At 27.7% G+C, this 13,695-nt stretch overlaps 1 protein-coding gene across 1 annotated transcript in view; it reads right to left on the bottom strand.

The window, feature by feature from the left end:
* Nucleotides 1-13,695, bottom strand: part of LOC132945825 (atrial natriuretic peptide receptor 1-like) — a 340,723-nt gene that overhangs the window by 129,182 nt on the left and 197,846 nt on the right. Inside the window, 1 exon segment of the mRNA XM_061015608.1 lies at nucleotides 6,860-7,018. Coding sequence (XP_060871591.1) covers nucleotides 6,860-7,018 — 159 coding nt within the window.

The following is a 13,695-nucleotide window of genomic DNA, read 5'->3' as shown; positions in this document are numbered from 1 at the left end:
GCATAATATGTTGGATTTCGATACGTATCGATATGTCCCCCTCCACCACTTCCAGTGAGCTTTATGAGTTTCAAGTCGTAGGGCCGCGAATAAGTCGTAGCGACCTTTCGATCACGTTGTATAAGTCAGAAACTATTATTTAGGCAGGTAATATTACTAATTCCTGTGGAGTTTATTCATGTAAGTCATTTACATTTGGTCAATATATTATTGTATAATATATAATACATTATATTATCTTATATACATGGTTATATACGGTTCAGTGCGAAGTACCGGTGTAACAGGTGACTTTACCCCCAGATATTTTTACCCCATCTGTAAAAATAACCTGGTATTTTAAAATAAAACCTAGAATATTTATACCCCGGGTAAAATTTTAAAGGGGGGGGGGGAAATTATCCTAAGTTAAATTCAACCCCTACAAAAATATACTAGGTTATTATTATACCCCCGGTAAAGATATACGAGGATATTTATACTCCCAGTCACACGAAATTTTTACTGGGTGGTAAATGTATCCTAGTATTTATATTCACCCGGGGGGTAAAAATATTCCAGTGTTATTTTACTGAGGTAAAAATTATTGAAGGGAATAGAATCCTATGACACCGGCGTGTCAGAATTAAAACTGGGCTAAAACCTTGGTGAAACGAAATTCAAATTATCAAATAAAGATATTATTATCTCTTAAAAACCATACGCAATATTTTCTACTTAAACCCTCTTTCACTCTCCGTCATTAGTGAGGTAACATATTATTATTATTATTATGGAAAAAGAAGTATGTAATGCGAAATTGTATACATTCCCCGATGATATGACCGTTATACAAAGAAACCGCCTCGGCTCCTCCCTGATTGTATACGTTTGAGATGAGCCCATTATGGTGAACGAGTTCCTACGAGTATTTTTGATCATAAAAAGTTGAATGCTCGTAACATATAGCAATTTCTAAGGCAATCATTCCAATATAGTGAAGAAAATATTATCGCCGACATTGATTGGTAAGAGAATTCTTCCTTTAACTCACTGAGCAATACACCATTTGCAGTTTAGGATTTCTGATTATCATGTTACAGTATACCTCTTTTAAATTGAAGATGTGACACTATATTATAATATAATAGACGTGTGTTTTCCTAAATCAATAATTTCAAAAGTAAGTACGTATAATTTTAAAAAAAAGTAATATTTTAAACCTATAGCCCTTTCAATTATACAATCTTAACTTTTTACTTATTACGTGAAAGTTATTTATGTTTTTCGTTCTTAAAAAAAACATATGCATGATAATATAAGTAAATATATTTATTTTTTCTGAGTTTATGTTTATAGAAATATTTTAATTAATTTGAATAGAATATAGATACATTAGACAAGTAAAGTTTATAAAAAAAGTTAGACAATTAAGTGTTAATAATCTACTAAATTTGAATTTTTAATTACATTTCCCCAACTTTTAATTTTCTAACAAATATGCTGTTAATGAATAGAAGTCCAACAATGAATGATAAAAATAAACAGACATAATACATACAGACACTTGATGTTAATATATATGTTATGTAACTTCGCTTATATCAACAAAAAAGCATATTATATAGTACTGTAATTTAATAATAAAATATATTGTCACTTATGAAACAAATTTTTAATTGTATATTCTTAGTTGGCTGTATTAACAACATTGATAAAAATAGCAGTTATTTATATTAGGTAACATAAGTTTTAATCAAATTTATCTAAAATAATTAAGTTTATTTTTTGTATGAAAATGAGTTTACTTAATATTATTTAATCAAGAAAGCGGAAGAATTTCTTATAAATATAAAATAAATGTTCCATTCTTAAAATAATACCACTATTATACAACTCAGATGGTGCGGATGGAGGGGCTAAAAAATCTTGCACTTTTGTACTGAATAATGGAAAGCATTTGGATAGTTTACATTTTATATTGTTATACAGTGCTTTAGCAACTAAATTCTACAGTTTTTATTTGTTTAATTTTTTATTTTTCTACTCTCAAGTCTCTAGCTCATATTATAAATCGCAATATATTTTTTGTGCACAACATTTTTTTTTTTTGTGTAACGCTAGTTTTGTAAACACACACTGCTAATTTACTTTTTATTTATTTGAATTCTGTAACCTTTGTTTATTTTTACATTCATATTATACTTGTCACAATTTGTATGGATTTGTAAACAAGAATAAAATAAAAAAATCAAGAAAATACCAACATGAATGATAAACAATGAACTGTACCTAACTATTTCGAAAAAGTACCTACTATGAACATATTTACGTTCAACGGGAGTAGTATTGGGAAAGCAATCAAATAACATTATTGAAGGAGACAAATTGACATGTTGAAGCAAGTTCTAAGTTGTTTTAGTATCCCTGGAATTCCAATAAATAGAGTAATATTAAAATATTTGTGTTATTTTATAATAACTGCCATTATATTATGTGACTTATAATAAAGTATACTAAAATAAAACAAATTAGTACTCTTAGTTTATAAATTGGTAAACGCATTAGGTATGATCTCAATGATTTGCATTAGTAATTGACAGAAATTAAGAAATATAGTTGGTTATTTATTCAACAAAGATAAGATTAAGCTATATATTATTATGTTTAGAAGTTTATTACATTGGGTATTAATCATTTATGTTTTATTTATTTTAAACGATGAAAAGATTGAATTAATGTATTTAATGGATGTATAATAATATATAATATATTATGTTTAATGATAGTCTTAAAAGTGTATTGTTTTAAAAAATTAAAAAACTAAGTATTGAATCCGTCCGAATTCCGATGAAAGTTAATTTGTAATATTATATTGTTATAGTTGAATTTGCGGTGTTGCCAAGCAACGAGATTTTAAGTTCAGAAGCTGATTGATTTCTAACTGTACACTCAATACCTGTCTCAAATGCGAGTCCCTTGAAAGAGGATTATGTCTATATAAGTTGATACGTCAAGTCTTTTATTTCAAATGAAGTAACTGACTGAAGTAATACAAATTGGCTATTCAACAACATGACCATCCTGAATTTCGGTTTCAATGACCAATTTTATTTTCGATAAAATCCTACTGTTTAGTTGCCTACCCTGGTTTCTCTTACCAGTTCAGTTTCATACATTTTAATAATAATATCGACCCGTACAAGTTACATAAAAACGTCATAGTTTACCGATTATTGTCATTTACCTCCGTATTATTACATACCTGGCCATTAGTATAAGTGAATTATCAACGTATTTATATTATAGGTATTGTACATGTGGAAAGACAAAGAGGTACCTACTTTATAGTTTTTTTTTTATGTTAAGCAAGAGAAAAAATGGTTATGTTCATTTATTTAAAAATATAAGTATAGCAGTTCGGATCTCTGAGGAAATTGTGAATTAGGTACAATACAATATCCTCATCGTTGATAAACATAAAACCCTAGTTTTCATTTCCTCGGAAATTTTTAAATTTAATTAAATCATCATGAGGTTGAAACATGGGAAAAATAACTCAATGACAAAATCAAAATATTGCCTAGCGTAAGCATATAAATTAAAAAAAAAAATAACATTACTGAACCGTATTTTTTATGATTGGCAATTGATGCATTTTAACATCAAATCATCATTAGTTCTCCTGCGTCTTTTGTTGATCTTAACAAAACAACGATTGTTACTTTTATTATACTATAGGTATATAGTTTGATTGGTTTTTACTTGTAAGACTTTTTTTTCGAATTGATATTGTTGTTTATTCAAAATAAATATCATTCGATTTGTAGACAAGATTTTAAAGAATATTCGATAGTATTACTCTACAAGTCATTAAACATGCTCACACCTCATGTTGCATTTTGAATTATAATTTATGTATCCAACTGGAGAAAAATATTTTTTTAGACTTTATTTTATTGCTTACGTTTGGTCTGTAAATATTGAATAGCTTAAACGTTTAATGTTTTTAAACCTCTAATCCCTAACGTCATGTTTTGTTCGAAGAATTTACGATCGCGTTGGCAACTTATTATCAGCAATAATATTATAATCTATCTACCTTTAATCTTTATACATATATATATTATATATATAAAAGACAAACAAAAAAAACCTATGTCATTTATGCATTCTTAAATCGTTCATCCAATTGCAATTAAATTCGCAATAGTTATTGTTATTAATCGCATTGTTTTTTTTTACTTTTTATATTTATGCATTGACTACCTTTGACCTATCTCCCCTTGACTACTTAGTATAAAACTTATTATCGAAGTTATTATTCTTATTAAATATCATATTCAGATTAAGTTAGTTTTGTTCTTGTACTACAATTTCTCACTAAATCCAGTACTTACCCACTCGGAACCTATACCCACTTAGACCTTTAAATTATAAGGCAACTGTCCTTCAAAATCATGGTCAACACATCACTGGGTATAGGTATATTTCATTATCAGTGACTTTTCACAACGTATACTTACAACGTATCTACTTAAGAAGTTGTCTTATCTTATCTTATCTTATATATATATATATATATATTATATATATATATTATATATATATATATATATATATATATATATATTATATATATATATTATATATAAAATCTCGTATCACAATGTTTGTCCGGGATAAACTCCGAAACTACTGGACCGATCTTGATGAATTTTTTTACACTGTGTGTAATTTGGTCCAACTTAAAATATAGGCTAATTTAAAAAGGTAGAGGACCAACCCCGGGAGGTGCTCAAACGGGAATTTTGAGATTTCCGATGGAAATTTTTGTTTAAAAATGGTTGCCATGGGTTTATAAGCTATTATGATAATAATAATAATAAAAAAAAAACTATTTGCTTTACTTTTTAAGTATAAATTATAATATAATATCTAACTATAAAAATGTGAAATGAAAATCTCTGTACAGGCTAAACTCTGAAACTACTTATCAGATCTTTTTGATTTTTTTTAAACTAAAGAGTATTTCATAGAGAAGGTTTATATGAGAGAACATTTTAGGAAAATCCACCGGTGTATAATAAATTGGTTGCTATTGGTTAATCGGACATGTTTGTTGATTTGTATTATTATCTTTTGTCAATATACATATACTATAATATAATATAATATACAAGAAGATCTGATAAGTAGTTCCAGAGTTTAGTATGTATATAGTTAAAGTCTGTGTATTTATATAGTTATATATATATATATATATATATATATAAATTAATGTTTGTGGGTAGATTAGACCTCAGGGAAGAAGATAGGTTAATTTACAAAGGGTTTAATTTGTTTTTTTTTATTCATCAGGTTTTAATACGGTTAGGTTAGGATAGGATTTTGTATAAATTGATTATATTAATCCACCGTAGGTGGAATTAACTAAAAATGACAAACTTGGTATAACTTTGATACTTTAGAGTTAAATCATACACTTACGTACATACCGCGGGTAGATTGCCTACCTGATAATGTACTGCTACGAATCAGAATTTTTATTCTGGGAAACGGAAAAGTTAAGATATATTTTGAACACCATACACCGAATATTAAATAACGAATTGAACAAAGTTTGAGTTAACTATAATTTTTTTAAATGTTAATTTATTTTTAATTGTTTTTAAAGCGTTTTAACTCGGCAATTTATTGTTATTTTTACAAGTATGCAAATAATGTAAGTAGGTATTTTTTAAAATTAATTTCCATAATCATCCAGTTTGTATAGTTAGGTAAGTCTCACATTTTATTATTTCTCACTGGGTTCCTACAGTGCACACGTCACCGTCAACGGTTGTTTCAACAAAGTATAATTTTATTTAACCACAATTTAAGTTTTTAATGTAGGTAGCGTATTAATTATTAGCATCTTATTTAATAACCTATAATTATATAATACGTGTATAAATATTTTACTTATCAAATATCTTTCTAAGGAAACGATTATTTTTTTTTCGTTCTTCGAGCTCTATATCGTTATTTTAATTCAACTCGACTTAATCTAAAAATTCATATTTGTCTTTACATTACTTTGCATACGTAGGTATGGAAGGGCCTACGCGAATTCCAATATAAACTTTACATTTTTTTTCAGGGATCTACTGCCAGCGCCCTCTAGCTCGTAACAGCGTACATTTTGCCTGGGTCGAGGGTTGGTAGATTTCGCGGCACTGAATGAAATTCCAACCACATTATGAACCATATTATCGATTGTCTACAACTACATGCGTTGCACTCGTGCAGTCCGGAGGATAGCGCAACAGGTATGATAAACATGGTGAACATAATATCGTCTAACTTATACCTACAGCGCATTACCACGATCACTTAATAATAAAACTAATACGATTCAGGTGTAATAATTATTATATCTAGGTGTGATGATAACGGAAATAACTAGTAAGCTATTGTAATCGACGACCTTTAGGTGACAGCGATTTGACGTTTCCAAGGTAGAACGGACCAGTGGTGTGTCCAAGGGGTAAGGGTAGGGGGTTATATCCCCCCTTGACCCATAAAATCCCTTATTTGTGTCTTTTATATTACCACCACAATTCATTTAAATGCATTATTACTTATAACACCCCCACCTTTGAAAATGTCTGGGTACGCCACTGGAACAAACCATGTTCACTGTTCAGTGACGATCTCACGGACGATCACTGTGAACGAATATACGTCTGCTTTCGCCGCAAATAGGTATAATGAGCATGGTGTACACTGTACATTATACCTACATCGTACTATCACGATATCTTAATAATAATATTAATACGATTCAGGTGTATTATTATATCTATGATGATAAAGGTAATAAGCTTTTGTGACCAACCTTTGGGCGACAGCGATTCGACGTTTCCAAGGTAAAACGGCCCCTGCCTGGTGACGATCTCGTGGACGATTATGGCAAACGAATAGACATCTGCTTTTGGCGTGCCTTCTGGAGGTGGATGTCTGATCCGCAACAGTTCCGGGGCGGTCCACAAGAATCCTAAACAAATAAATAATTACACGTACTATTATATTATTATAGACGGTGGTAAAATGTATAGTCCAACCAATTTCACGTTTTAATACTGCAAGATATAACGGGCAGTTAATACGTATAATAATTTAATGTCATCTTAAACATACTTTTAAAAATTGGAACATACATTATTAAAACTACACTATATACACAATAAAATGTATTCACTACGTTTTATTATTTTTTTTTTATTTTAGCTGAATATAATATTGTAATCGTTAATTTTAAGTGGTACTGTATATTATATTAATGTTTAGAAGACAAATATTTTTATAAGTCGATATACATAATATATTACTTAATCAGTTATTATATTAGGCTATACCGAATTAATTTAACTAATAAATAATCAATAATCATTTCTTATTTTCAAAATGAGTTCATGAATCATGAGTTCATGTTCGATCCAGTATTCCAGTGGTGCCAAGTCATATAATAAAATAGAAGAACCTTTGTAATTACTTAGATACTATTATAAATATTGTACTAAATGTATAATTTTCTAAACAAAAATCAAAAAAATTCTCAATTTCACGTGGCATTTTTATTTGAAACCGATAGTAAAATAGTTAATTTCAGGCTTCCCATCATCTGTGCATATTAAACGTTCCATCAGAACAACCTAACGTTCAACAAAATCATCACCCTGCAATGTATATGGTATTGTACCTATATGGAATATTTCACGAGGTGTGACAAAATAAACTATAACACTATAAAATCATTTCAGTGACCCACAAAATTTGCCTTAGATACCCTAAGTTTATAACGTAATAATAATGTATACAAAGACCTTGAAGTAGCGCCCACCAGCATTAAATCATCTAGTCAAAGTACTATTATCCCTTTCAGTATAACCTATAAGCTATCCAATTTTATTAATACAATATCTCCATAGTTCAGGACTTTGAGTAAATTCCACTCAAACACACACTAGGATCACTTTGAACATGATAGTATTGTGAAAAACTAAGCGATGTCCTACCTTTGTCATTTGAACTACGTACTGTAAACCTTTCGTTTCGATGATTTTGTACAGTTTAGAGACATAATATTGTTCTAAATGTAAGCACCCCAGTGTTATATTTCCTCTCCTATGTTAGAGTATATACAACCGTGATAAATGTGTATATCAGGCGTATCCAACCTTTGTTTACGGTGGGCCAAATTTGAGATACGCGTTGACATCGCGGACTAACATTTTTAAAGGAATAGAGCGGTTATGAAATTGAAGAATAGAATGATAAGATTTATTCAGAAAAATGAATGTTTGTTTACATAGTTTTTTTATTTTATAACAAGTCTTTCTGTATGACATTGTTGACAGAATAATCAATAAATGATAATACGCAATAAATCCATATTTATATCCAGAGTCAGCAGTCCGAAATTTACAGTTGTATTCTACAAGAATTTAAATTTTTGATGCAAGACATTATAATATAAACACTAGCTGAATAAAGAAGTGTTTAGGTATTAATATTATTATTAACATTTATAAAAAATATATAATTAATTGTGAAATCATAATTATCATAATTTTTATACGCAAAAAGTAAATGATAATAATGTGTACAAAAAATTTTGTTTTTAATTTAATGAATAAATCAGAACTTGAAAAGTTTGAAATAATTTAAAACTTTCATGCTATTTAATATTTTAAAATTCATTACACGTACTTATATTATTATACATTAATACAGCGATGGGAATTTGTGACAGTTTATAAGTTAACATGTAAATCTCAAAAATTCGTTTTCAGGTATTTTTATGATTATAATAGCAACAAAAAAAGTTTTGAACTTAAAATTTTCAATAATTATACTGTAAAAAGAGTATTTATAATATTATATAAAATACATTTTTGAGACATTTAGCAATACATATATGTTTGCATATAATATTTATAAACATAATATTATCATAGTTGACAGTAAATGAGTATTTTACTTTAAACTAAAATAATAACATATATCGCAACTCCATTATTACTTGCCCAATAATACTTTTACTTGATATACTATCACTATTTATGTTTGATACATTCGAAAAATATCATCAATTACATTTAACTTGATTATAAACTATAATATATACCTACTTACTTCGTTGCATTAAATAACTGCAGTTTTAACATCTATTCTTCATAAACGTATAAATGTGTAAAATAGTTTGGACAAAATATAGAATTTTATCTTTTAAATGAGTAACTATCTAAACATTTTACAAAGACACGATATAATGAGAAAATACAAGTTACGAAAATAATCTGTCAGCGGCACCTAGTAGTTAGTTGTATGGTCGTACATGTCAAATGAAATATGAAACTTTTTAAGTTGTTAGTGTCATCTAAGCTTTTAATCAACTTAACTTTGTAGTTTGTATACTCATTTTGAATAAGTATACTTACACCGTTACGCCGTTATATTAAGTAGGTACCTATATGGATTTTTATATGCTAAACTAACTACAAACTATAGTAAGATATAAATTATTTTCTGAAATAAAAATACTTCAAAATTACAAAATCTCATTCTAACTTCTACTGTTCTCAATATAAAATCATTTTTTAAAATTATAATACAATTATTTGCGTATTATTTTTAAAATGCATAATGTTACATTTATTTTTAATTGATTTAGAGCGGAAACTTAGTACAACGTATTAAACGAATACACCAGGAAAAATCGCCCAACATAAAGCAAACTAAATTCAACAGTTGTATTTTATAATATTCATCACGTTACTTTAATTTTGTAAATATATATTAATGAGTTGTATATAACCTTAAATTCTACTTAGCACGTTGTTTTAAAGGAAATAAATAATTATTACTGAGCAGGACTCTATACGCTTATATTTTTGTATGCAAGTAAAATATAAATAAATACACCTATACCTCAAGTCTTAGGGGCGAATTTTGCGGGTAAAGTGAACTTAATGAGAAAATAAGACTGCGTGGTCCCATCATTTTGGGAATGTTTTCGGAGTAGATAGATATTCGGAAGGCGTATCAAATAACGGGATGGAATGCAAATACTACGTGGGCATAACTTTCAAAAAAAAAATCTAAATAAATTGTTTATGTAATTTTTTTTCCAAAATGTAAACATCATTTTTACATATCATTTCGTTTAATACAAAGTAAATATTATAAGATAGTCGTATCTTATACTCTGCGCCTCTATACCCACATATTAATCGAACTGAATAAATCGTAGCAGAAAATAACGTTCTATAGGACGACGACGACATTGTTTATAATTACCGCTGTGACGATAAAATGAGGTTTTTCAAAAACGAGTCAGCAATACAGAATTTGCTTGTAATTTATAGTGGTCTATAAACTATCAAGTTCTAAAATAATAAACAACTCGTAAAACATCAAGTGATTAAAATTGTATGTATACTTGAACGTATATATATTATAACGGACGTAATGTATTAATCAAAAGCGAAGCAATAGAATGATGTATATTATTAATTGTCCGACTACAATTCTAAGAATAGGAATAATATATATTTTATAACCTATAAATATATACAATTAGTATATAAAAAGTAAAAGTTAGTTAAAATAATATTATGTTGTTTGAAATTTATTAAACACAAGATTGCGAAATATTTTTTTTTTTTTTTATACCTATAGCATTTCGTATTTTTTTTTTTTCAATATCATATTTTATAAATTGCTTTTTATATAGAAGTATTAGTCATAAATTAAATAATATTATTATTACTAATAGTCAATAGGTAAATGTTAATCATGGTGATTGACTTTTTCTGTAATGAATTGTGGATATCATATTTATTTATCGTATTGCTATTTTTCACTGATCCTACTTGATTTAACTATGATAATATTATACACACGTATTGTGCATTGTTAGTGATATTATGATATTACATTAATTTATATAAACACGTGTAATTTACCAATTAATATTATTAATTATATCAGAATAAAAATAATATTGTATTTGTAAAAATATGATTGAAGTATGCATGCAATTAGATTTTTATATAAATTTAAATATTCAAAACTATATGTTTTCTTAGACGAAACCGTAATGTAACAAAAACATTTAAAATAAATAATAAATATTTTTCGAAATAGTTAGTTTGCAACTTATTAACTAAATAAACATAATTTCATAAAATAAATAGATTCTGAGCCATTGCGAACTCGGCTAACTTAACGTCAATGCATTCCTACATTTTTTGAATTTTCGTTAAACCGCGTTCAACGTCCGTTTGTATGGAATCGTTATCAAAGTTGTAATTGATGAGACATTTCTCAGTAGTTTATAAGATTCAGATGGATTTATCTGTCTTTGAGTGCGGGCAATGCCAAGTCGTAATAACGTGTACGAGTTTATACTAGTGATGATGATGATAATAATAATATAGCTATATATAAGAACACTTATCTTTAAATAATATTACACTTCTTATCGGTATTCTCGAAGACGAGTAATATATTATAATGGAAACCATAAGTACATATTTATATATAAAGTGGATTTTTTAAGCATACCTATTCTTAAGTTGAATAATAATTATGCATTTATACAAATTATGATTTTTTGAATTATTATTATATTACTTTTTAAATATACCTAATGATATTTATTAGGACTGTCCTAGAATTGTTAAGAGAATGTCTTATACATGTAGGTACAACATAGCAATTCACCAGTATCAATAGTTTTGAAACCAAAGTGAATGGACCTATTATACAATTAAACGGTAATATTATTATCTATGGAACAACGTAGGCTTTTATTGATATTATTATTTTTAAGTAAATTATGACCTTTTTGAAACTGTAAATTTTATAACGATCATAACTTAGTTAAAAATAATAATATTAATAAAAACCTAGATCGTGTCTTAGATAATAATCTTACCTTTAAATTGTGTAGTAGGTCAATTCAATCTAATACATTTAAATACTAACAGCACACTATTGAAACTGGTGAATGAAAATTTGACATGTCGAACGTGTGTAAGACAGAGACAACACATACGGGTACGACGTTCTACCTGGATGGTCAAAAATCACTTTGTATAGTATAATATACAATCATTTGTATTTATATTGACTAAATATTAATATTAAAAAGGTTTGATAAATCATAGCAAAGGCTCTGTAGGCCGATTTAGTTTTGTATCATAACATCTGTCTTTTGTTGAATCCTATCAAAATCAAATGCCTTGGATTGTTTATTTTGATGACAATAGGCCGTCACGCTATACCATTGTCAATGCCCGAGTGCGTTTCATGCTCGAATATTATAGTATACCTACGCTACAGGAATAGGTACCTATTGTGAGTTGTATTGGATTTTTGGTTGCATCATGCATATATTTACGCAAAATGAGAATTACATTAGGGAATATTGAGTTAGTTTCAAAAATAATTATGTTGAACAAAAAGTATGCATGCGTATGAAAATTTATTTTAATCTTGTTTGGTCGAAGTTTATTTCGTATGCGAGTGTTACAAAATGCAATTACAATTATTATAATAAATTATATGTTACAGTTAAAATAACTATGGATAAAGTGTTGTATAAGAAATTATTTAGAATCAAAAAAAAATGAATATTTATACATTTTTTAGCTTCTCGTTGAATATTAAAATATTTTATTAAAGTAATTATAATATCATATTGTTAGCATTATAAAGGTCAAGGTTTTACACGCTTAAGCCTACTTATTTTTTTTCTAAAAAATCAACGTTCTTAATAAGCGTGCAACAAAACAAACATATCAAATTATATTTACTACTAGCTAATTAAATTTTTAGTTGGTATTGGTCTATTGCAGTAAATTATTCGCTTAATTTATAATATTGAAATATTTTGAATTATCCATATTAATTTTTACAGAGTCGGCTGTGTCTTAATTATTGCGGTTAAGTACCTATTGCTTTTAGTTTGCCGTTACTCACTCAAGTATGAATTATTTGAAATAAACCTGCCACGATAGAAACGTGTCCAGTGGCCTATTTAACGAACCCTCTGACGTGCCTTTGTACCCGTTTTAATTAAGCTAACTCGGATACGGTGGTCGCCGGTCGGAACCTCTCATCGTACATCAGTGAACTATCAATATCAGACATTAACCTCTCAGTTGGTTCTTTTTCAACAATTTAAATTGTATGCATTTCCATATTTAAGAAATAAAAATTATTTTTATACAAATTTTTGTTAAAAACGATGACGTCTTGTCTAATGTATAGGTAATATAGTAGTATAAGGAAATAATATAATAATCGGATAATATTTCATAGAGCAATAAAACGACAATAAAATAAAAAGTAGGGTGCCTGATATGTGAAAATTATACATTTTATGTAAATCCAAACTCCTTTTTCATATAAGACTCAAATTTAAATTATTCTTCTGGGTATGAATTCTTTTTCTTGTATAATTGCTTTTGTTCTTATCTACTTATCATAATGCACAGTAGCACTAATAAAGATTAAAAATAACTACCTAGTCGTTTGTACACTATTCTACACACATAATATTATAGCTGATCTACACAAGAATGCCTAAAAACAATCTAATACATGTTTGCAATTTAGTTGTTATGGCTTTATACTCACAACAACGACGACGACGACGATGAC

Source organism: Metopolophium dirhodum, chromosome 5, assembly GCF_019925205.1.
Source record: "Metopolophium dirhodum isolate CAU chromosome 5, ASM1992520v1, whole genome shotgun sequence".
NCBI classification, from domain to species: domain Eukaryota; kingdom Metazoa; phylum Arthropoda; class Insecta; order Hemiptera; family Aphididae; genus Metopolophium; species Metopolophium dirhodum.
This window is presented reverse-complemented; position numbering and strand designations above follow the sequence as displayed.